We start from the raw sequence: 22,297 nt of genomic DNA, 5'->3' as shown, positions 1-22,297 counted from the left end.
TAGAACAATAACACCAAGTCATTGGCTTTCTCTTATATTTACATTCCAGGAAACACAAAAATATTATGATTAACAATAATAATTTGAGCTGTTAATGATCACAGTGCAGATTTGCAGACGATATAAACACATAGATGTAAACAGGGGAGATGCGGCTTTTACTGGGAGAAAAGCACAATAACTTTTACATTTTTAGCACTCCGCATATATTATAAACCAGTTAAATCCCCAGAGAAAAGTAAACATTATTGCGCTTTTAACCAGAATAAATGCAGTATGCCTATTCGCCTGCCAGCCCGCCCTGCACTGCCCAATCGGCGTAGTTGACAAATAATTGCGGCTTCGTGCGCCACCTGTCGGTTCTTTATGGCGGCGCCGCCGCAATCCCAACTTGTGACAAAAACATGTTTAAAGTGAGATGGATATTTCAAAAAGCAGTGCCACAAAATACGTCGGATTTAAATCTAAACATTCTTCTGCAAATACCAACGGGAAAGCGTCAACAATAAAAGTGAGGTAACGTATCTACGTCACCCTAGACAATCAAGCATAAAATGTATATTAAATTTAGTCTTACCTCATCAGCTGGTTTGTTTTGGGTCATTGAACAAAACAGGTTTATATTCCACTGCTTGCCAGGACTCTAACAAAAGCTTATATTTGTTTAAAATCAGTAATGGTAAAGTATATAAACTGCAGCGTCCCTGCGTCACATGATCACTTTTTTGGGGGTTTCAGTTTTGTGACGTTAACGGTGCCATACCGCCACCTACCGTATTGTAATGTGAAGTATTATGGTTTTATATATTTGAGATTTTCGTCATTACTCAGGTCCATTACTTTGTATATAATTCTTTCTTATTTTCTCATATTGATAATTCACATACTGCTTTTCTTTTACCCCTCAAATTTCAGTGCGCCATCCACTCCACTAGGTGGCATTAGCGGGCTTCGCTACCACCCCGGATCCTTGGCAACATGACGCTTGATAACAGTCGCCGCAAAACCTTTGGACAGTAACTTCTTAATCTTATTTAAGTACAGATCCTGCATGTGGCAGCTCATTGACTCACGTTCAGCGGCACATGTTCAACCTCACGACAACAAACACGACCGACACGCGCGACACAGCGCAGGAATCTAGCATGACGCGAGACTTTCATGTAAGTAACTACTGTATGGATGTAATACCTTTGTTGAAGCATCGATGTAACGCTGCTGTGTTTCTCTCGCTCTCTGCAGCAGAGTGAACCCGCATCGGCCCGTCGCGTGCGCAGGGAGTGGTGGCTTCACGTAGGTCTGTTGTGCATTCCTTTGCTCGCGGTGTATTTACACATTCCGTCTCCACAGCTCTCACCTGCACTGAACACTTGGCGGTCCTCCGGACACATCTTTAAATTCAGAGGCCATGACATCTTCTATAAAGGTATTGTCTCTGCCTGGATTATTGATCATGCCACCAACATCTAAAATGAACTGCATATTGAAATGATTTTTTCATGTTATATAGTTGCATACTGCACTTAACATGCACATATGTTAAGATACAATTATTTTATAGCCTTCTATTTAATAATGATATACACCGTAATCTATTTTAAAGGTTTATTTCGTATGTTGTTTACATTTTGGATTTCTTGGTTCTTAGTTCATTGATTGTTGCATTGCCGCAACTAAAGATGATTTATGGGAGCTTTATGAAAATCTGTGCTTTACAGTCCAAATTATATAAACAATGTAAATAGTATTTAAAAATAAAATTTGTTTGTTTTCTCTTTTGTCGTTGTTGCCTGCAAATAATGGACTATTCATATTTGATAATAGAGTCGATCGGTGTTGTGGGAAGCTCTGATGTTGTCCTGCTGCTTCATGGCTTTCCTACATCCAGCTATGATTGGTGTATGGTGAGAAGAACACAGAGCCGTCGCAAACGTCACACATGAAAAAAATCTAAACAACATTAAACCTATTCATTACATTCACTAAATATGATACGGCCTGAGAGAAATTAACAGACAGTATCTGGATACTTGACATTCGGCTTTGCATTTGCTTTTCATTGTTCATAATGTTCTTCTGTGTTTGTTCACTTTTTTCTTCTCGTTTTATAGATCTGGGATTCTCTGACTCAGCGCTTTAACAGAGTCATTGCCTTTGACTTTCTGGGCTTTGGTTTTTCAGACAAACCGGTGAGATGCAGCCAGTGCATGTCATTACATTACCACCTCTTTTCCCCAAACATCTATCTTCATAGTATTTTTTTTCCCAGAGACCACACCGTTACTCCATCTTTGAGCAGGCAAGTTTGGTGGAGGCCCTGGTTGCTCAGTTGGGTCTTTCAGGGCAGAGGATCAACATCCTGTCACATGACTATGGAGACACCGTAGCTCTTGAGTTGCTGTACAGGTGAGCATCTGTTTAACGTCTCTTTGAATCATTTAACCTCTCACGATATGAAGACACACAAGAATATATTATATGGAACCACTGAACTCTTAGTTAGGGCCAATGAACCACTGAACTCTAGGTTCGGACCGATGAACACAGTTTAATGTTCCTGTCAATATGATCTGGATGGTTCTCACGTACAGTTAAACACACAGGAGTGACCGTAACAGGACAGGACATATCACCATAACCAGCCTCTGCCTTTCAAATGGAGGTACTATAATGTTTCCTCTTATTTTTCTCATTAGAACTTTTTTTAAGATGAATGTTAATACAATTCTAGAGATTAATAAACTTTATTAAGAAATCAAATATTACATAGGGCCAATTATTGTTTTTAACCTTCAAAGGAATATTCCCAGAAACACATTATCCACGATTCATTCAGACGGTGAGTGTGACTCTTTATAAAGACATGGTTTTTTTTCATCCTTAAATAATAAATGTGATGTGATATGTCCAGTCTTTCGTCATCTACAGGTTCTAAAAGATTATGGCTTTATTTCACCCATACTTACTCGGTTTATGAACTTCCAGTTCTTTTCTAGAGGGTAAGTGGTCTATATGAACATGTTAATACATCTACTTGCTTTATTTTACATAGCAGGTTTGATGAGTCCTTGTTGTGTTACCAGTGGTATATAAATGGAAATGGTTGTTTTTGAAGGTATAATTTCAATAAGTCAGAATTGTGTCTGTGTGCACTCCAATTCACAGAATAGGGGATGTCTTTGGACCTTACACCCAACCAACAGAAGCAGATTTCTGGGACATGTGGACAGGCATTCGCTTTAATGATGGAAATCTGGTCATGGACAGGTTATTCTCATAACGTGTTCACAGTTGTCTATGTTGTTGTGTTTGTTGAATTCTTAAACGAAAAGTTTACCTTCAAAATTATTATTTACACACCCTCTTGTCATTTCAAACATGTATGACTTTCTTTCTTCTGCAGAACACAAAAGATTATATTTTTTAAAATATTAGTAATATAAAACTTTTGTTCCCAATTGACTTTGTGTGGACACAAAACCAGTGCAAGTCAACGGGGACCAAAAGTTTTATATAACTAAACATTTTCTAAATATCTTCTTTTGTGTTCTGCAGAAGAAAAACGTTATACAGGTTTGAAATGACAATAGGTCATGTAAATTATAACTTTTTATTATTTGAAGGTGAACTATGCCTTAAAGGGATTGTATGTGGCGGTCTGTGTTTTTCTTAGGACAATCCTTATTGGATTGTCCTAAATAGGCCAAAACAATACTTAGACAATGTTCAGGAGACGTGTCTTGTGGAAAAGTGCCTGGTTTTAAGTGCTACAATATTATATATTGCACTGGACCAACAAACATCTGTTGTGTGTCTTGCCCAGTATCCTGCAGTACATTAACCAGAGACTGAAACACAGAGACAGATGGGTGGGAGCTTTAACCTCAACTTCAAAACCCTGTGAGTACATTCACCATTTAGTCAGCAGTACATGGTCCAAACACGGTTCAGGACCATCTGATTCGGTTGCTTTACTTAAAATCTAGGCCACGGTTGTAGCGCCATTAAGGCAAAGTATGTTAATCCATTGGTAAATTACATTGAAAGCTGCTTAGCCCATCTGCACCCCAGACAATGAGTGTGGTAGATAACATAAAAGACAACAGATTTTAGTTTTCATTGTGTTTTTAATTGTTTTTAAGTGTTCTCATACACAACAAAAAGGATGCTTACTTTAATTCTGCTTAGTGTACAGTACTATCTCTACCAGTGTACAATGAACTTCTGGGTGGTATTCCAGAAAGCAAGTTAAGTGAATTGCCCAGATAAGTTACCTCAGAGTAAGCTGTTAATGTAATAAAAAAAAGTCATGGTATGTTAGTAGCCATTGCATTTACTCAAACAAAATGCGCTCTGGTTGTTTTCCATGCTGAGGTCCGTGTTTCATTTTGTATTTCATATAAAAAATAAAATAATTATGAGTTTATCTTAATTCAGTTGTATGATGCTGTATATGGTTTGATTGATTATGTATTGCTGTGTCAGACGGATCGGTGCAGCTTCTGCAATAATGCGGTCGATGTACCGGTCCGTCGTAGTGAAGAAAGAGCTGAGCCGCAAGGCGAAGCTCTCAATTTACCGGTCAATCTACGTTCCTACTCTCACCTATGGTCATGAGCTTTGGGTCATGACCGAAAGGACAAGATCCCGGATACAGGCGGCTGAAATGAGCTTCCTCCGCAGGGTGGGATCCCTTAGAGATAGGGTGAGAAGCTCGGTCACCCGGGAGGAGCTCGGAGTAGAGCTGCTGCTCCTCCACATCAAGAGGGGTCAGCTGAGGTGGCTTGGGCATCTGTTACGGATGCCTACTGGACGCCTTCCCCGGAAGGTGCTCCGGGCCCGTCCGACCGGGAGGAGACCCCGGGGAAGACCTAGGACACGCTGGTGGGACTATGTCTCCCGGCTGGCCTGGGAACGCCTCGGTGTCCCCCCGGAAGAGCTGGAGGAAGTGTCTAGGGTGAGGGATGTCTGGGCATCTCTGCTTAGACTGCTGCCCCCGCGACCCGGCCCCTGATAAGCGGTAGAAAATGGATGGATGGATGGTATTGCCGTTGTTTTATCATGTACCTTCTATTGTAAGGGCACACAACCAATGCAAGTGAATGGGTGTAAACTACAAACTTTCTTCAGAATATCTTTCTTCAGTAAATAATGACAGAATTTTCATTTTTGGGTGAACTATCACGTTAAGTCAGGAGTCTTCAACGTTTTTCGGGGTAAGGACCCCTTAGATGGGAGATTCATGGAGCAGGGACCCCCTTATACAAAATGTGTAAACAGAGCTATTTTAAAAGAAAGAACCCTTATTGTCACAGTAATATTATGTTAAGACATTACATTAGCACTATTATGCATGTTATTATTACACATACATACTTTCTGTATATTATTTTTATTGTTAATATAGATTGATTGTTTTAAGGGATTTGCAGCATCATACATTTTAATTTGATTGTGAGATGGACAGTTAAACATTTACTTGTCCTAAACCTAAGTTTTTATTTATGAAGGCTCCAATGAGATGACTGACCCTGGTTAATGGCACAAAGAATAATCTAGAGGAAGTAAAGGTTGTCTCTGTATGCGAAAGAAATCAGTGCAGATTATGCATTCTGTTGTAAAAGCCATTTTAGTTTAATACGTATAATTCTTTTCCCACTTATCTGTGTTGAAGAACACACCGCTATTTTATAATTCTAAGCTCCGTTGTCTGAGTTTTTCCGGCAGAGCATCATAAGGAGAGCAACATACAAAGGCTCCGTGTTATTTTTGGTGCCTGAATGGATGGTTTTGTCCGCATGCAGGTTAAAATTGTTATGTGCGGGAGCCTCAATGAGTCTGCGGGCCACGGACATGCGCAGCTTAAAGAGAACATTGGAGTAAACAGTAATTAGCTGACCCCTTGCAGTTCCACTGCGGACCCCCGGTTGAAGGCCCATGCGTTAAGCAATGCATTGCATCTCCTTTTTCTTCTCCACTTTGTAATATTTCATTTATTCTAGTTTATAATCATTGTGGATGCAATGGGCAGGTTTTACATTATGCACAAAGTATTGCAAGTTATTATATTATTTAGCCAGATTCTCAAATAAAGCTGACAGAATTATACACACAGTACAGATAATGATACCCTGGGTCATTAAAAAAATTATATTCACTTTGGAACATAAGCAGCATATGTCCTCTGATAGGCCTTTACCATAATATTGAAGAACTGAACGATACAGGTGATGGTTAAATCTTCTCAAGGAATCCCCCTCCCCATGGACCACAAAATTACATTTTTTATATCCGTTATAAGATGGACCTTTCTCATTCTGTATAGGGGGAAATGTCACACAAAAAATAAAAGTCACATCAGTTTTGTCACTGTGGGTGAGTTGGAACTTTCCAATTATCTCATCACTTTCACAGCAGACATTTCCATGAAAATAATAACAACTCCACAAATGAAAGATCTCTGTTACAATCCTATTTTAACAAAAAGAGTGCTCTCATGTAAAGGCTGTTTTTACTATATTAAATGATGCTCCCTCCTCACATGGGTTCTTTAAAAGGCACACCGGGTGTAAGCAATGTTGGTTTAATCAACTGAAAATGACAAGCTATCTGACAAAAAGTCAACCTTGCTTTCTTAAGTACCTTCCCTGCTGTTAACAAGGGGAATCGCTGAAAAAGACAAAGACAAATACATCATACAAGTAGACAACAATTATGACACAGCATTATGTCCATTGACTTCATATAAAACAGAAAAAAGCCTCTAAGAAGATGAGCTCCATAAACAAAGCCTTTATATTTCATTGATAGCATTTTTATCCCTTTTAAAATGGTAATTTCAGCTAAACTTGAAGTCACCATCGTGTTGTTTGGTGTTTCCTTTAGCTAGTTGCCTTCAAGAGTCTTTTCTAGATATGCTGCAATGATTAAATGATACACACCAGTATGATTGCAAACGGTAAAAGTTCTTAAGCTTGGTGAAACACCAGACTCAATTTATTAGTTGATTAATGTGTCAACTGGCAATACACAGTACTGCAGGGAGATTGATGAGTTGCATCAGGTGTTTTATATTAAATTTTTATTTTTGCCAATTTGCACTTTGCCAATTATTTTTTCGGATAACTTGGGTCTTTAGATGACACCATGGGTGTTTTTATTACTGCATTATATTGGGTTTTTCTCAGTCTTTGCTGTTATGCTGACTGTATAGTGATATGGTGTTACCGATATACAGAACTGTCCACATTATGTATTTAAGGCAAGTGGTACCAGCTAAGATAGTTCAGCTGAATAGTTTATTCATGGTATAATTGAGGCTGCTGGCACCCAGCATGCATTGCAGCATTTTTTGTAGTTGTGCTTATTAATTGTCACCATTGTTGGGATTTGCAGCCCAAATTCTCATGTCTATGCTTTTTATGTGTCAGAAAGCTCTTGTGTCATTGCGCAGCGGTGGTTTAATTCACCTTGTTTCAAGCTCGTTATTGCTAAATTCTCTTTCTGTGGTCAGCTGGAAATTCTCTCCATTCTAGGGTTAGTTTTGAAGGAATAAGGAACATGTATAATATTTTTATATCGATCAGCTTCCTCCAAACGATGCTATTTTTAACAGCAATAATGATATTAGTTTAATTTCTTAGAACACTAAACAACTAAATCCATGCCAGATTTAAAAAATGTTAAGTACCCGATCACAGGGGGAACCCATTTCACCATTTCACTGACTGCAAATTTAGATTTTCTAAATGGATCATATTGCTAGATTATTAATTAATTTAACTTTTGGTCATGGTTTATTAGCAAAACATAAAGTAACAAAATACAAAACAGCACAATTCTCTTAAAAATTATTATACAATTGTTTTCTCATACATGGTCATGATTAACAAGTTTGAGTTGTATATTTCAATCACTGCAGCTAGATCTGTTTGTTTCATGCAGCTTGAAAATGTCAAGCAGCTCAGCACAATGGAAGAACAATTGTTTTTCTTTGTTATCATGTGTGATGTGAACTCTTGAGATTCATAGACAGAGACTTGTAATAAATCGATTTCTGTAACACGTATAACATTTGATTTTGCCATCTGCTGGCATATTTGTGTAATATAAGGAAACGGCAATTGAACAAAACAGTGGATGAATCTTCATGGTGAATAGATTCAAAAGAGCCGAATTAGTACAATTAATCAAACTTTCCACCACCCAATTAGGGGACGAAGCAGTTCCACAGATTACCACAGTAGAATGTGGGGTGCTGTTGAGCTCAGCTCCCTGTGACCCATCATTCTGCTTATTAGCATCAGGTGTAATCAATAATGGTTAATCACTTTGTAATTAATTGCAACACATTAAGACCCAATGCCCTGTTGTGTCCTAGCTTTCCTGCTTTTTAATGGAGTCACACCACATGTTTCAGTATTGAGCAAATGTTGATTAAAAAAAAAATCATAACTGTGTCTTTTTAACATTGTAGTGCACATGATTTATGGACCACTAGATCCAGTTAATCCACATCCCCAGTTTATCCAGCTTTACATGTAAGTATTTAAAACCAGTATTTTCAAGTATGCTAGACAAAATTTCAGCCCCTGAAATAGCAAAGGTTTTGTTAAAGTATCTTATAAACTGAGATTTGCAGTTAAGAGCTTCCTTTAAAAGGTTGTAAGATTAAAACGCTAAAAGCAACGTAGATATTGATAACATTATCACTACTTGCACAAAAAAACAACGCTTTTTTACATCTTTTAGCTGGGCACGGTTTGTACTGTATGCCAAAGTATACAATTACCAGAACTAAGATCATTATGCAGGGCCGATGGCTCTGAGTTATAAGGGGAGGCACTAAACTTCATGTTTTCATGCTGTGTTGTCATGTTTCTCTGTAGCTGTCTATAATTTCCAGATCCCAGTGGCTCAGAGGTAATTAGCACTGGGCTAGGTGGTTTAGGGTTCAAGTCCAGCTTTGTTCTGAAGTATTTCTTGTATAAGCAGGTGTGTAGAAAAAATATAAAATTACAAGAAGTGGCTGTAGGCTCCTCTGCCTGGTGGCCTGGGGTAGTGGGCACCGATCTTGGGCATGGGTGTTCAAGGTTCAAGCCCAGCTTTGGGTGAGCTCTCATATTTATTAAAATTACCCACAGAGTTGTCGCAAGTTTCCAGTGGCTCAGTGGTAAGGACAACTAGCCCTAGATCAAGAGGTCTGGGGTTTGAGGCCAGGTGTTGACCTGCGTGTGAATGGTGAAGACTGGTGTAGTCTGGTTTCAACCCCAAGATGAGCAGTAGAACCTGGTGGCTGGAGGTGGAAGAGCTGTATCAGGGTGAGCCTGACATCCTGAAGGTGTAGTAGTGCCTGGATGGAAAGCCTTACAACATGGAGGTAAAGTGACACCAGTGAGAGGAGGTAAGAGATCAGATGAGGCAGCCTGAAAAGTGTATTGTGTGCTTTGTTAATTGTTGGAGGGAAATATATTGGGGTCTGGTCCCCAATGGTACGACCAAGATGGCGGCGCGTGAACATCGCGAGGCTAAGCGTCTCTCCAGTTTTAGCATTTATATTGTGTATTTCTTGCTCATCTTGGGTCTGTTCGTCCAGAACAGTTGTGCATTTACATCGTACACCCGGCAGGAGCTTTTGGATATCAGTTTACGCATGTCCGGAAGTTGCATCAGCAACATTCAACTCGTCCCTGAGATCGTCAGAACAACCGATGCAACGCACCCCACACGGCCGGGCGTAAGTGCTCGTCGGCGGCGTCGAGATCGTAAAGGCGGGGGAAGCGCGGAGGTCTAGGAGCTAGGCTAAAGCTAACACCACACCGGCTCTCTTTACCCAGCATTTTCCTTGCAAATGTTCGATCATTAGTGAACAAAATGGATGGGATTCGAGACTGCATCATCAACAGCAAAAGACTTTTGAACTGCAATGTCATAATCTTCACGGAAACATGGCTACACAGCGGCATACCGGACAACGCTATTGAGTTAGCGGGCTACAACACACACCGGGCGGATAGAACGGCAGAGGAATCCGGTAAGACAAGAGAAGGTGGATTGTGCATTTACATCAACAAAGCTTGGTGCATGAACTCTGTTATTGTCGGGAGACACTGCTCGGCTAACCTTGAGTTTCTCATGGTTAAATGTAGACCGTTTTATCTGCCACGGGAATTCACTTCCACCATTATAACGGCAGCTTATATTCCACCGGATGCTGATGCCAAGCTTGCTATGAAAGAACTTCATGCAGCCATCAGTAAACAACAGACTGCTCACCCTGAGGCTGCATTTATTGTTGCGGGAGATTTTAATCACTCAAACTTAAAGACAGTGCTCCCTAAATTTCATCAGCATGTTTCCTGCCACACAAGAGGAAACAAAAGTTTGGATCATGTCTACACAAACATAGCTGAAGCTTATGCCGCGACCCCCCCCCCCCCACCTGGGTCAATCTGATCACCTTTCTTTGTTCCTCACCCCCAAGTACATTCATCTCATTAATCGTGTGAAGCCATCAGTGAAGACCATCAAGGTGTGGCCTGCGGGGGCAGACTTTTCACTCCAGGAAAGGTTTCTACACACAGACTGGAGTATGTTTGCTTCTCAGGCCACCAGTGGCTCTCACACGGACATCGACAGTTACACCTCCTCTGTATTGGACTACATCAATTCCACCATTGATAGTGTCACAACCCAGAAGCAGATCACCACGTACCCCAATCAGAAGCCATGGATGAACAAGGAAGTGCGCCTCCTGTTGAAAGCACTCAACACTGCCTTCCGATCGGATGATGCTCAGGCCTATAGTACTTCTAGGGCAAATCTGAAGAGGGGCATCAAAAAGGCCAAGCACTGCTACAAGCTGAAGCTAGAGGAGCATTTTTCCAATTCTGACCCTCGACGCATGTGGCAGGGCATCCAGGCCATCAGTGACTACAAACCCAAACACTCCACCCCCATAGCCACAGATGCTGTCTTCCTTAACGAGCTTAATGACTTCTATGCTCGCTTTGAGAGAGACAATAAGGAAACAGCTACCAAGCTCACACCCTCTGCTGACCACCCAATCATCACACTTAACTCCACTGATGTTCACACTGCACTAAGCCGATTCAACGCGCGCAAGGCTGCTGGCCCAGACGGCATCCCTGGTCGTGTACTCAAGGCATGTGCGGAGCAGCTCGCTGGGGTCTTCACGGACATCTTCAATCTGTCCCTCGCCCAAGCAGTGGTTCCAGCATGTCTTAAATCCACCTCCATTGTGCCCATTCCAAAACATTCGAACCTGACATGCCTTAACGACTACCGCCCTGTAGCACTTACACCCATTGTTATGAAGTGCTTTGAGCGGCTGGTCCTGGCACACCTAAAGGTCTCCCTACCACCCACACTGGACCCATACCAATTTGCCTATCGCAACAATAGGAGCACGGATGATGCAGTGTCCATGGCGCTGCACTCTGTGCTCACACATCTGGACAATAAGGACACTTACGCACGGATGTTGTTTGTAGACTTCAGCTCTGCTTTCAATACCGTCATCCCTTCCAAGCTAATCGTCAAACTTGGAAACCTAGGCATTAATAACTCTCCCTGCAATTGGATTATGGACTTCCTTGCTTGTTAGGTTAGGCCACATCTGCTCCACCACCACCACCCTCAACACTGGTGTACCACAGGGCTGCGTACTGAGCCCCTTTCTCTACTCCCTTTTCACACTCGACTGCAGGCCTGTGAACGGATCTAACTCCACGATACAACGGTGATTGGTCTCATCAGCAACAACGATGAGACTGCATACAGGGAGGAGGTCCGGCACCTGGCCACGTGGTGCTCAGACAACAACCTGCTCCTTAACACCTCCAAGACAAAGGAGATGGTCGTGGACTTCAGGAAGGCGAAAGGAGGCACACACGACCCCATCCACATTAATGGGATGGCTGTTGAACGTGTTTCCAGTTTTAAGTTCCTGGGGACTCATATCGCTGCACGATAGAGAGCATCCTGACCAACTGGTTCACAGTCTGGTACGGGATCTGTTCTGTTGCTGAGCGCAAGGCACTGCAGCGGGTGGTGAAAACAGCCCAGCGCATCACAGGGACTACACTTTCTCCCATTGAGGACATCCAGAAGAAACGCTGTCTGCGTCGAGCTCGCAGCATTCTCAAGGACTCCTCTCACCCCGTTCATAGACTGTTTACTCTCCTGCCTTCCGGTAGGCGCTTCCGGTGCCTGCGGACAAGAACCAGCAGACTAAGAAACAGCTTTTTCCCAGAGCTGTTTCATTATTGAACTCTGCTCCCCCACTGATTCCACTACCTCTCTTACCTTGAACCTCTCTTACCAAGCTGCTATAACATCGTTTACATTGCACTACAGGGCTGCATGCATGACTGAACTGTACACGCCAGTACTTGATGTTATCTGCTCTACTGGACTGTTTACACACGCACAGCATCATTTGCACTCTATACTGCTCACTTGCACATCTGAAATATGCTCATTTGCACTAACTTATCTACTGCACTGTAACTCTATTAACTGCATCTACTCATCTATTACACTGTTACTTCAACAATACTCACCTATTGCATTGCAACTTTAACAGCTAATGTCAATAATCTATACACACTTAAATCACTTGCACTATTGTTTAGTCTAATGTACAGGTGGATATGAGCAGCTAATAATTTAATGTTCATAGTGTTAATGTTCATAGTATATAGTCATCTGAATATATTGTTCATAGTACATACCTACAGTCATATTTTCATAGAACATACCTACTGTAAAATATTTTCATAACTGTATAATATTTTCTCAATATTGTATTCTGTATTTATTCTAACTGTATATCCTGCACTTGCTAATTGCACTTCTGGTTAGACCTAAACTACATTTCGTTACACTGTACTTGTATATGTGTAATGACAATAAAGTTGAATCTAATTTAATAACCCCCTGTTTACAAACTCCAAAGCCTCCCCCTTTTTTATGGTGGGGTATCTGGTCACTCCCTGCACACTTCACTTTGGGTTTTCCTCCTCTTTTGGCTGCTGGACTGCTGGCACGTCTGTGGGATAGCAATTGCATCTCCGTCGCCAACCTTTCTTGATCTGGTCAAGCCCTCCGGCCATCTTGCATTACGTCCTCTAGTCTGCATGTGCATGTCAGCCACCTGGTTTTGACCCCTGGACCTCCTGACCCCTTGTCACTGCTTACATCCCATGAGCCACTGGGTCCCGCAAACTTGTGCCACCATCAGTGCTCATACCATTTAATATATCTATCTGCATAAGCAATATTACAAAGCAGTTAAACTCTAGCAGGGTGAACCTGAACCACTTGATGAGGTGTTAGTGCTCATACCTCTTAGCCATTCGTTTCATCATGCTTTTGTTAGAGCTCCCAGAACACATCTTTAAATATGCAGGCAAGCAAACAGGGCTTGAACCTTTAACCACCTGCTATGGTTTCTTAGTATTTGTATATATTTATCCTTATGTTTGTTTTTAACAGCAAACTTGTCCAAAGATCCACAATATCGGTTCTAGATGAACATATCAGTCATTATCCACAGCTGGAGGATCCCACAGGCTTCATAAATGCCTATCTCAGCTTTATCAACTCATTCTGAACAACTGCCTTTTACCAGGACCAGTGAGAGTGGCCTGGTGAAATCAGAAGTTTGGAATATTGTCTGAAAAAGGATGCTCGGGATAAAAACATCCTCCACAGATGTCAGTCATGTGTTAAAATGCATGTAACTGAAATATTCAAGTATTGCATCACGTCCAAATGACCATAAACATAAGAGCGTTTATTCAAAAATCAGTATTCCTTATTGCAAAATTGTCATTAAAAGTGTCTTTTTATGAATTGTGTCTGTTTTGTATTAGCACTGCACTAATAAAAAAGGTGCTGGCACCCAGCATGCAATGCAGCATTTATCTTTTCAGTCGGGTTTTGACATCAATTGTCACCATTGTTACGATTTGAATGCTTGCCCAGCTAACCAATAGTGATTTCCTGCTTCTTGTATGTAAAGGAGCATCTTGTTTAAGGTTCGTTATCTTGCTTTAGAGAATTAGCTGAGAATCTTAACCATACTAGGTTACTGTATTTCACAATGCATTTATTTTGCACCATTTGAAGATGCTTGGGCAATCTTTTTTGATTTTCAATTTGATCAAATTCCAGAGTTCACTGTATCTGGCAGTGTTTTAGTGGTAATATTTTGATGGCTGAAGTCAACAATCACGTGCGAAATTTCAAGATAGTTATAGGATGTTCACACCAAGCGCGAATGAAGCGTTAAGCGCAAGTGATTTACATGTTAAGTCACTGCAAAGACTCGATAGACGCACTTGCGGTGCGATTCGGGCGAATGAGGCTGCGCGATTGACGCAAATTGATCGTTATATGCGTGAGTTGAAAAATCTGAACTTTGGCGAAAATTTGCGCCGCATTAACCAATCAGGAGCCTGCTCTAGTAGTGACGTGATTATGACATAGCGAGCGAAGGCAGAAATCTGAAACAACAATGAAGGACTGCGCCTCCGAAGGATTTGATGGAACCAGACACGGCGCCGAAAGAGTCTATATGGCTATCTTCAACCTTCCATGGCACATAATGCGCAGTTACACTCAACAAAATCCATGTCCAGCATTTGGCGATTAAACGGGAGCCACCTGGCAGAAGCCTCTCCCATGGCGCGAATTTCACGCGCGTATTCAGCTTCTGTGTCATATTGCTGGATTTTGATTAACCGCTTTAAAATGTATGGTCCAATCACCGCAGCGTCATCAATTGAATGCAAAAACACTGTAGACAGAGTGTGAGTGGCATTTAGCCTGAGGGTGCCGTTCTGGTGTTGATGCATAGCCTTCAAGTACACAAGCCAATAATGGTATCTCAGAATGCAAACCTTATAATGTAGCATTGACCATTTAAATGTTTACTTAAATCAGTTTAGTTTATTTCATCTGGCTTGATCAAGTCAAGCATTTCAGTACAAGGGAGTTCTGCTTAGTTATCATGTATGTTGAGGTAAACTCTAGAATTAAAGACAAACACTGGAATTGAGACAATGGAGACATTGTGGAATTCATAAAAACTTGCTGGCATATTTGTGTAATGTAAAGAAACGGCCACTGAACAAATCAGTGGATGAATTTTTTAAGCAATGGAATCCGAATCACTAAGAATTCAAATTTCCAACACTTCAGTCAAATAGGACATACTGCAGTTCCATAGTTCACCACAGATTCACAAAGGAAATCTGTTGAACTAGGCTTACTCTGCCCCCTGACTCTGCTGATTGACAGCAGGTGTTATCACTAAGGATCAATCACAATAATTTACTGCAGCAAAAATTAATAAGGAGTTTCATTACGTGTCTTTTTAACATTGTAGTGCACCTGGTTTAAAGACCTCTACATCCAGGTAATACATTCTCCCAGTTTATTCCTCTTTAGATGTATTAAAAAACTAGAACCTGGGATTTGAATGAATACTTTTTAAGTATGAAAAAACAAAATTTCAGCCCTTGAATCTGACATGCTGTGAGATTTGAAATCAGATTTTCCATGAAAATGTTCTTCATTTCTAAAGCCCCAGTGGCCCAGAGTATAAGGGAACTGTATCTGCCAGGGCCAGGGTTTGAACCTAGCAAAATGAATTACAAGTGCTTTCTAACATATCTTAGTGGTTCAGTGGTAAGAGCATTGACAGTGGACCGGGTGGTTCAGGGTTCGAGACCAAGTTAAACTTTGCATGCTTCTGCATTTTACCTACCTATCTAAAACGTAAACGGAGCAATGACATCGGACAGGACCCAGTGGTTCAGTGGTAAGAGCACTGACAGTGGACCGGGTGGTTCAGGGTTCAAGACCAGGTTAAACTTTGCATGCTTCTGCATTTTACCTACCTATCTAAAATGTAAAAGGAACTATGAAGCTAACAGGACCCAGTGGTTCAGTAGTAAGAGCCCTGACAGTGGAACGGGTGGTTCAGGGTTCAAGACCAGGTTAAACTTTGCATGCTTCTGCATTTTACCTACCTATCTAAAACGTAAACGGAGCAATGACATCGGACAGGACCCAGTGGTTCAGTGGTAAGAGCACTGACAGTGGACCGGGTGGTTCAGGGTTCAAGACCAGATTAAACTTTGCATGCTTCTGAATTTTAACTACCTATCTAAAACGTAAACGGAGCAATGACATCGGACAGGACCCAGTGGTTCAGTGGTAAGAGCACTGACAGTGGACCGGGTGGTTCAGGGTTCAAGACCAGATTAAACTTTGCATGCTTCTGAATTTTAACTACCTATCTAAAACGTAAACGGAGCAATGACATCGGACAGGACCCAGTGGTAAGAGCACTGACAGTGGACCGGGTGGTTCAGGGTTCAAGACCAGATTAAACTTTGCATGCTTCTGAATTTTAACTACCTATCTAAAACGTAAACCGAAGGCTGAAGGCAAGCAGGACACAGTGGCTCAGTGGTAAGAGCACTGACAATGGAACAAGCGGTTAAGGGTTCAACACCAGGGTAAACTTTGCAAGCTTCTATATTTGACCTACGTATCTAAAACGTTAATCTTAAAATGAAAGTGAGCAGGACCCTGTGGCACAATTGTAAAAGCATTGACATTGGACCGGCTGATTCAGGGTTCAAGACCAGATTAGACTTTGCTTGTTCGCTTTTCCTACGTATCTTTCCTATGTACGAATGGTAAAGCCAGGAGAAATAAGACACGCCTGGAGAACTGTCTCAAGTGTGCCGGACTAAGTGGCTCAGGTGGTATGAGCACTGATGCTGAATTGGGAGGTTCAGGGTTCAAGGCCAGGTGGCTGACCAGTACAGGTTGACCGTAAGCCCCAAAACGCAGGGTAGCTGACCCAGGTGTGAAGTGCAGAATCCATAAATGGATACCCAAAGAAGGGGGGAAACACTGGAGAGTATATCTCCCTGAGAGTCTGTAGTGTGTAAACAGGGGGTTATGTGCCAGAGACCAATATTTTTTGCGGCACCGCATGAAGCCAAACACAGCTATTGCTTCCACTTACCTCCTCTCACTGGTGTTGCTTCACCTCCCCGGTGTCAGGCAGCTCCTCTTCCTCCTCCCACTCTTGGTGTTGCAACACATAAGACATGTCAGAGCATTCAAACCAGGCTGGAAAAAACGATCAGGAGATTCAGTGCCACTGCTCATACCTCTTTATCCACTGAGGCTGCACACCAAGGTCAGTTCTCCTGGTAATTGTGGCATCTGCAACAGAAAAGAAAAGTTGGAACATTCAAACAAGCCAGCCTACACACAGGGCCCGAGTTACATACAACCCCACCAACCTTTTGGTCAGAGACTGTTGTCCTGGTAATATTAGATTTTTCTTGATACCCATGCAACACAAGTTAAACCTACTGACTGTATAAATGTTTTTGTCAACTAAAGATAGCATGCTTTAATCTCTTTTTTATACTTATTTGTATTATGCAGATAAAAATAAATTTGCACTCATTAATATAATTAATACAATAAGTATTAACTGAAGCAAAAATACAAGTATTAAGAGAAGGGAATACATTAACAACATGTTTGTAGCATGTATTATTCCGCTAATACTCGCTGCCATCATCGATTTGATTGGTTTGTGTAATACTGTCAGGTCCAGGGCCAATCAGAGTTACAGGAAGGCGGGTCGATTGGCAGAGAGAGTCGATTCAAAACAATGGCGGAGGTAGATCCAGATAACCTCCCTGTCTAGCGCTGAAAGTTTCGCAGCTGAAACATAAGCGAAAGTATCTATGAGAAGTGGAGGAATTAAATACTTGCCTGGAAAGTGTCAACAGCACAATTAGTCGGTGAGTGTTCTCCGTCAGTTACGGTGGTCTGTCAGATGTGCGACAGAAATCGTCTCAGTTATTCACACACCCCAAGCATCTCCTGAGGCAGATCATGTAATGGCAGTTAATCACCTCAATGATATATGCTGCCTGTTTGTTAATAAATAATAATACGTTTACATTTATTTATTTAGACGCTTTTATCGAAAGCATTTAACATTTTGTCAAAGAGCTAAACAATACTTGTAGAATATACAAATGTTTAGGAGTTATTGTATTATTTGTTTATGAAGGCCAGACATATGTATACGCATTAAAGGGGGATACTTCAGCCATGAATCAAAATGTACAAACAAAAATATGTCGTATTTTAACTGCAGTATTCTTAAAGAAGAAAGTCATATTCAGTTAGGATGCCTTGAGGGTTAGTAAAATATGGGAAATTTTTGTTTCTTGGCTGAAGTTTCCCTTTAAGAGAGACTGGCCAAAAGATAGTGCTAAAATATGAAGAACTTAACCAACTATGTGTTTTGCTTAAGACTCAGACATTCTGAAAATTAAGGATTATTTTCAAGGTTTAAGATTCTGCATGGGAATATAAATTTTTGATCTTAACTGTGAATAAGATTAGATTAGATTCTACTTTATTGTCATTACACATATACAAGTACAGTGTAACGAAATGTAGTTTAGGTCTAACCAGAAGTGCAGTTAGCAAGTGCAGGATATACAATTAGAATAAATACAGAATACAATATTGAGAAAATATTATACAGTTATGAAAATATTTTACAGTAGGTATGTTCTATGAAAATACGACAGTAGGTATGTACTATGAACAATATATACAGATGACTATATACTATGAACATTAACACTATGAACATTAATGTACAGGTGGATATGAGCAGATAATAATTTAGACTAAACAATAGTGCAAGTGACTTAAGTGTGCAATGCTGTTATTAAAGTTACGGTGCAGTATACAAGTTAATAATAGGTTGCAGTCCAGAAGATGAGTTAATGCAGTTAATTAGGTTACAGTGCCGTAGATAAGTTAGTGCAGTTATGAAAGTGGTCCATTAGTGCAAATGAGCATTCAGTTAAATATTCCTGGTGTGCAAGTGAGCAGTATAGAGTGCAAATGATGCTGTGCGTGTGTAAACAGTCCAGTAGAACAGATAACATGAAGTACTGGTGTGTACAGTTCAGTCATGCATGCAGCCCTGTAGTGCAATGTAAACAATGTTATAGCAGCTTGGAGTTCAAGGTAAGAGAGGTAGTGGAATCAGTGGGGGGCAGAGTTCAATAATGAAACAGCTCTGGGAAAAAAAGCAGTTTCTTAATCTGCTGGTTCTTGTCCGGAGGCACCGGATTTACATACATAAATAGATTTATTTTCCAGTAACTAAAACGGTAAATGCATGGCTTGAACTGAATTTAGTAAGCTGTTTACTGAAATTATACTACTTGAACACAATGTACATTTCCTAATATTAAGCCTAAAATGTGTTTTAATGTCACGTTTGACACGGATTGTATGATTTTTGAAAACGATATCAGTCAAAGAGATATTTAATGTGTACCTGAAGTATACTTGGAATAGTTTCACTTTAGCACAATCAAATATACTTCAGGATTATCTTTAGTTGGACCTTAGCACTACTTTTGCACAATTAAAGTGCTTTAAGTACAAAATTAGTTGTTCCAATTTAGCACACTTTAAGTATATTGATTTATTATACCAAAAATACAATCGCATATGTATTTATTAAAAGTACAGTTTGCAACTATTTTGCAGTAAAATATCCAAAAACCACTAGGCCAGTGTTATATATTTTGTTCAGTTGACTACTTACAATATCTCAAATGTTTCCAACTACTTGTAAATCGTGAGAAAATCGCCATTCTAAACAGTGACACAGGGCTATGTTCATTCGCCTCTCAATTGCGTCATATCTGCGTTACCCTTTGTTACCGCCTTTACCGACGTAGAAACCGCATGACAACAGTGTCATGGACAAATTTGGAAGTAGTGTCTAGCATCTAGCAAGCCACTAGCTTGTTTCCAGCAGTCAGGACAAGGAACAAGAAATCATGTTAGCGGATGAGGTCAACTAAAAAAGTTTTATAAATGTCTTATCATATTTATGGACCGCAATTATATGCAAAATTTATAAAACTTTATTAGTTTACCTCATCCGCTAAAATGATTTCTCGTTCCTGTCTGATTGATGGCCATCAGCCGTGGAGTTGAAGACAACAGATCCCATCATTCCATGCTCCTTCACAGCGTCATCAAGCTACGCCATTATTGTTGTTTTGATTGTGCGCCCTCTAGCAGCGTTTTTTACAAACTGTAACTTTAATAATGTAAATGCATGTATTTGCAGTATGCTTAGCATCAAATAAATGTATTGAAAAATACATTTTAGTAATTCAGTATCAAATTAATGATAAATTAATTTATTATATTTTAGTAGACATCAGACATGTGGTCATTAAGGCAGACCACATGTCCTTTATTTTGTGTCAGTTTTTACTTCTGCGTAGTTGTCGGCATCGACAGGCAATGACCACTAGGCGCCAGTGCTCACATGCGTGTTGCTTGTGTAACCAAGACAAGAGCTGAAGAAGACGAAGCTCGTTTTGAGAAGCATTAGCAGTGATAGCGGCAAGTAAACGTAAAAGTAAATTTTGTTGCAGCTTGAGATGTTAAATACAGAAAAACAAATAATTTACCTAGACAATTCATTCGGAAATGCGTTTGATTAAACATGATGGTATCGCAGAGTTTTTTGACCTGAGGGAGGGGTTCAAACAGACCAATCACAGCGCTTGCGATCCGTGTAGGGTCCGCATTGAGTTGACTTGTTGTTACATTTTTGGAGAGATACGCGACAGGCTACGGCGTAAAGTACATGGCTCTGTGTAGGCTACGGCTTAGGACCTACGCGCTATCATAAACTGAACTTAATATAACTGTCACTGTGGCAGAAAGGATCCACTTTGCCGAACACCCCACCTCAAAACCCAGTCACAAATAAAAATAAATAACATTTATGAAATGTATTGTCAGACATCCCACTGAGGTCAAGACATAGGGAAATACGTATAATTCTTTTTTTGAAATGACTATTAGAATCTGTTTTGTTCCTGCCAAAATAGTTACTGAACTGTAGTTACTGATCAATGCAGTGCTGTCGCAAGTGAAGCTTTCATCTGTATCATAAGTTTGAGGGCTCTTTAACATGTCTTATGAAGGTATTAAGGAAAACATTAAATGCCCACTCCAGTGGCTCAGAGGTATGAGAAGTGGCACTGTAGCCTAACTTGTTTTAATGTTCTGAGATTTCTTATGTGTTGCAGGAGACCTGCAATGGCCCTAGATCAAGAAGTCTGAGCCCAGGGTGTTGACCTGCATGCGAATGGTAGAGCCTGACCCAAGGAGTTGTTGCGGCACCAAGAGGAGGAGCCTGACACCAGGGAGGAGGAGCAGCACCTTGGAGGAGGAGCAGCACCTTGGAGGAGGTAAGTATAGTCAATAGGTGTAAGTATAGTCAATAGGTGTGTTTGACTTCATGCGGCTTCGAAAGAACCGATTGGCAGATGACATCACATTACCGCAAGAGAGGTTTTTTAATTTCTCTCACTTTACTGATATGTCATCCGCTGATCGGTTCGAGCGGCGCCGCACGGAGGGGGTGGTTCGGTTAAATATTTTTTTAGTTAAATATATTCATTATTTTTTTTTTTTCGCAAACAATATTGATATTTGCCGCATAACCCCCTGTTTACACATTCCGGAATCTCGGGGAGACACACGCTCCGGTGTTTCCCCCCTTCTATGGGTACCCTTTTTTGGAGTACGTACTTCACACATGGGTGAGCCACCCTGCATGTTACGGATTACGGCGAAGATGTGCAGGTCAGCCATCTGGCCTTGAACCCTGAACCTTCTGGTTCAGGGTCTGTGCTCATACCCTATGAGCCACTGAGACCTGCACACTTGAGACAATTCTCCAGGCGTGTTCGTCTTGCGCTTTACATTTAGAAACATGGTGAAAATGTAGAACCTTGCAAACTCTTAACAACCTGGCCTTGAACCACGAACCACCTGATCCTCTGTCAGTGCTCTTACCACTGAGCCACTAGGACCTGCACACTTGAGACAGTTCTCCAGGCGTGTTCGTCTTGCGCTTTACATTTAGAAACATGGTGAAAATGTAGAACCTTGCAAACTCTTAACAACCTGGACTTGAACCACGAACCACCTGATCATCTGTCAGTGCTCTTACCACTGAGCCACTAGGACCTACACACTTGAGACAGTTCTCCAGGCGTGTTCGTCTTGCGCTTTACGTTTTAGAGACATGGGGAAAATGTTGAAGCATGCAATCTCTTAACAACCTGGCATTGAACCCTGAACCACCTGATCCTCTGTCAAT

General features: G+C 40.9%; 1 protein-coding gene across 2 annotated transcripts; it reads left to right on the top strand.

Moving 5' to 3' along the window:
• The first annotated feature begins 358 nt into the window (after positions 1 to 358).
• mest (mesoderm specific transcript) lies at positions 359 to 21,321 on the top strand. 2 transcript variants are annotated; one of them, XM_079455213.1, is made up of 13 exons: positions 359 to 516; positions 916 to 1,163; positions 1,243 to 1,426; positions 1,825 to 1,904; positions 2,112 to 2,189; positions 2,270 to 2,406; positions 2,604 to 2,662; positions 2,799 to 2,839; positions 2,929 to 2,999; positions 3,166 to 3,267; positions 3,824 to 3,900; positions 8,477 to 8,540; positions 13,519 to 13,931. In XM_079455213.1, exons 2-13 carry the CDS (start codon positions 1,086 to 1,088, stop codon positions 13,634 to 13,636), a joined length of 1,089 nt encoding a protein of 362 aa, XP_079311339.1. In that variant the 5' UTR covers positions 359 to 516; positions 916 to 1,085; the 3' UTR covers positions 13,637 to 13,931. The 2 variants fall into 2 exon arrangements, with proteins under 2 accessions (XP_079311339.1, XP_079311340.1); XM_079455214.1 differs by lacking the exons at positions 359 to 516; positions 8,477 to 8,540; positions 13,519 to 13,931 and adding an exon at positions 21,219 to 21,321 and having other exon boundaries at positions 954 to 1,163.
• The last annotated feature ends 976 nt before the right edge of the window (positions 21,322 to 22,297 follow it).

Source organism: Barbatula barbatula, assembly GCF_947034865.1.
Source record: "Barbatula barbatula genome assembly, chromosome: 4".
Taxonomy (NCBI): Eukaryota; Metazoa; Chordata; class Actinopteri; order Cypriniformes; family Nemacheilidae; genus Barbatula; species Barbatula barbatula.
Note: the sequence above shows the minus strand (reverse complement) of the source record. Positions and strands in the feature narration are given on the sequence as shown.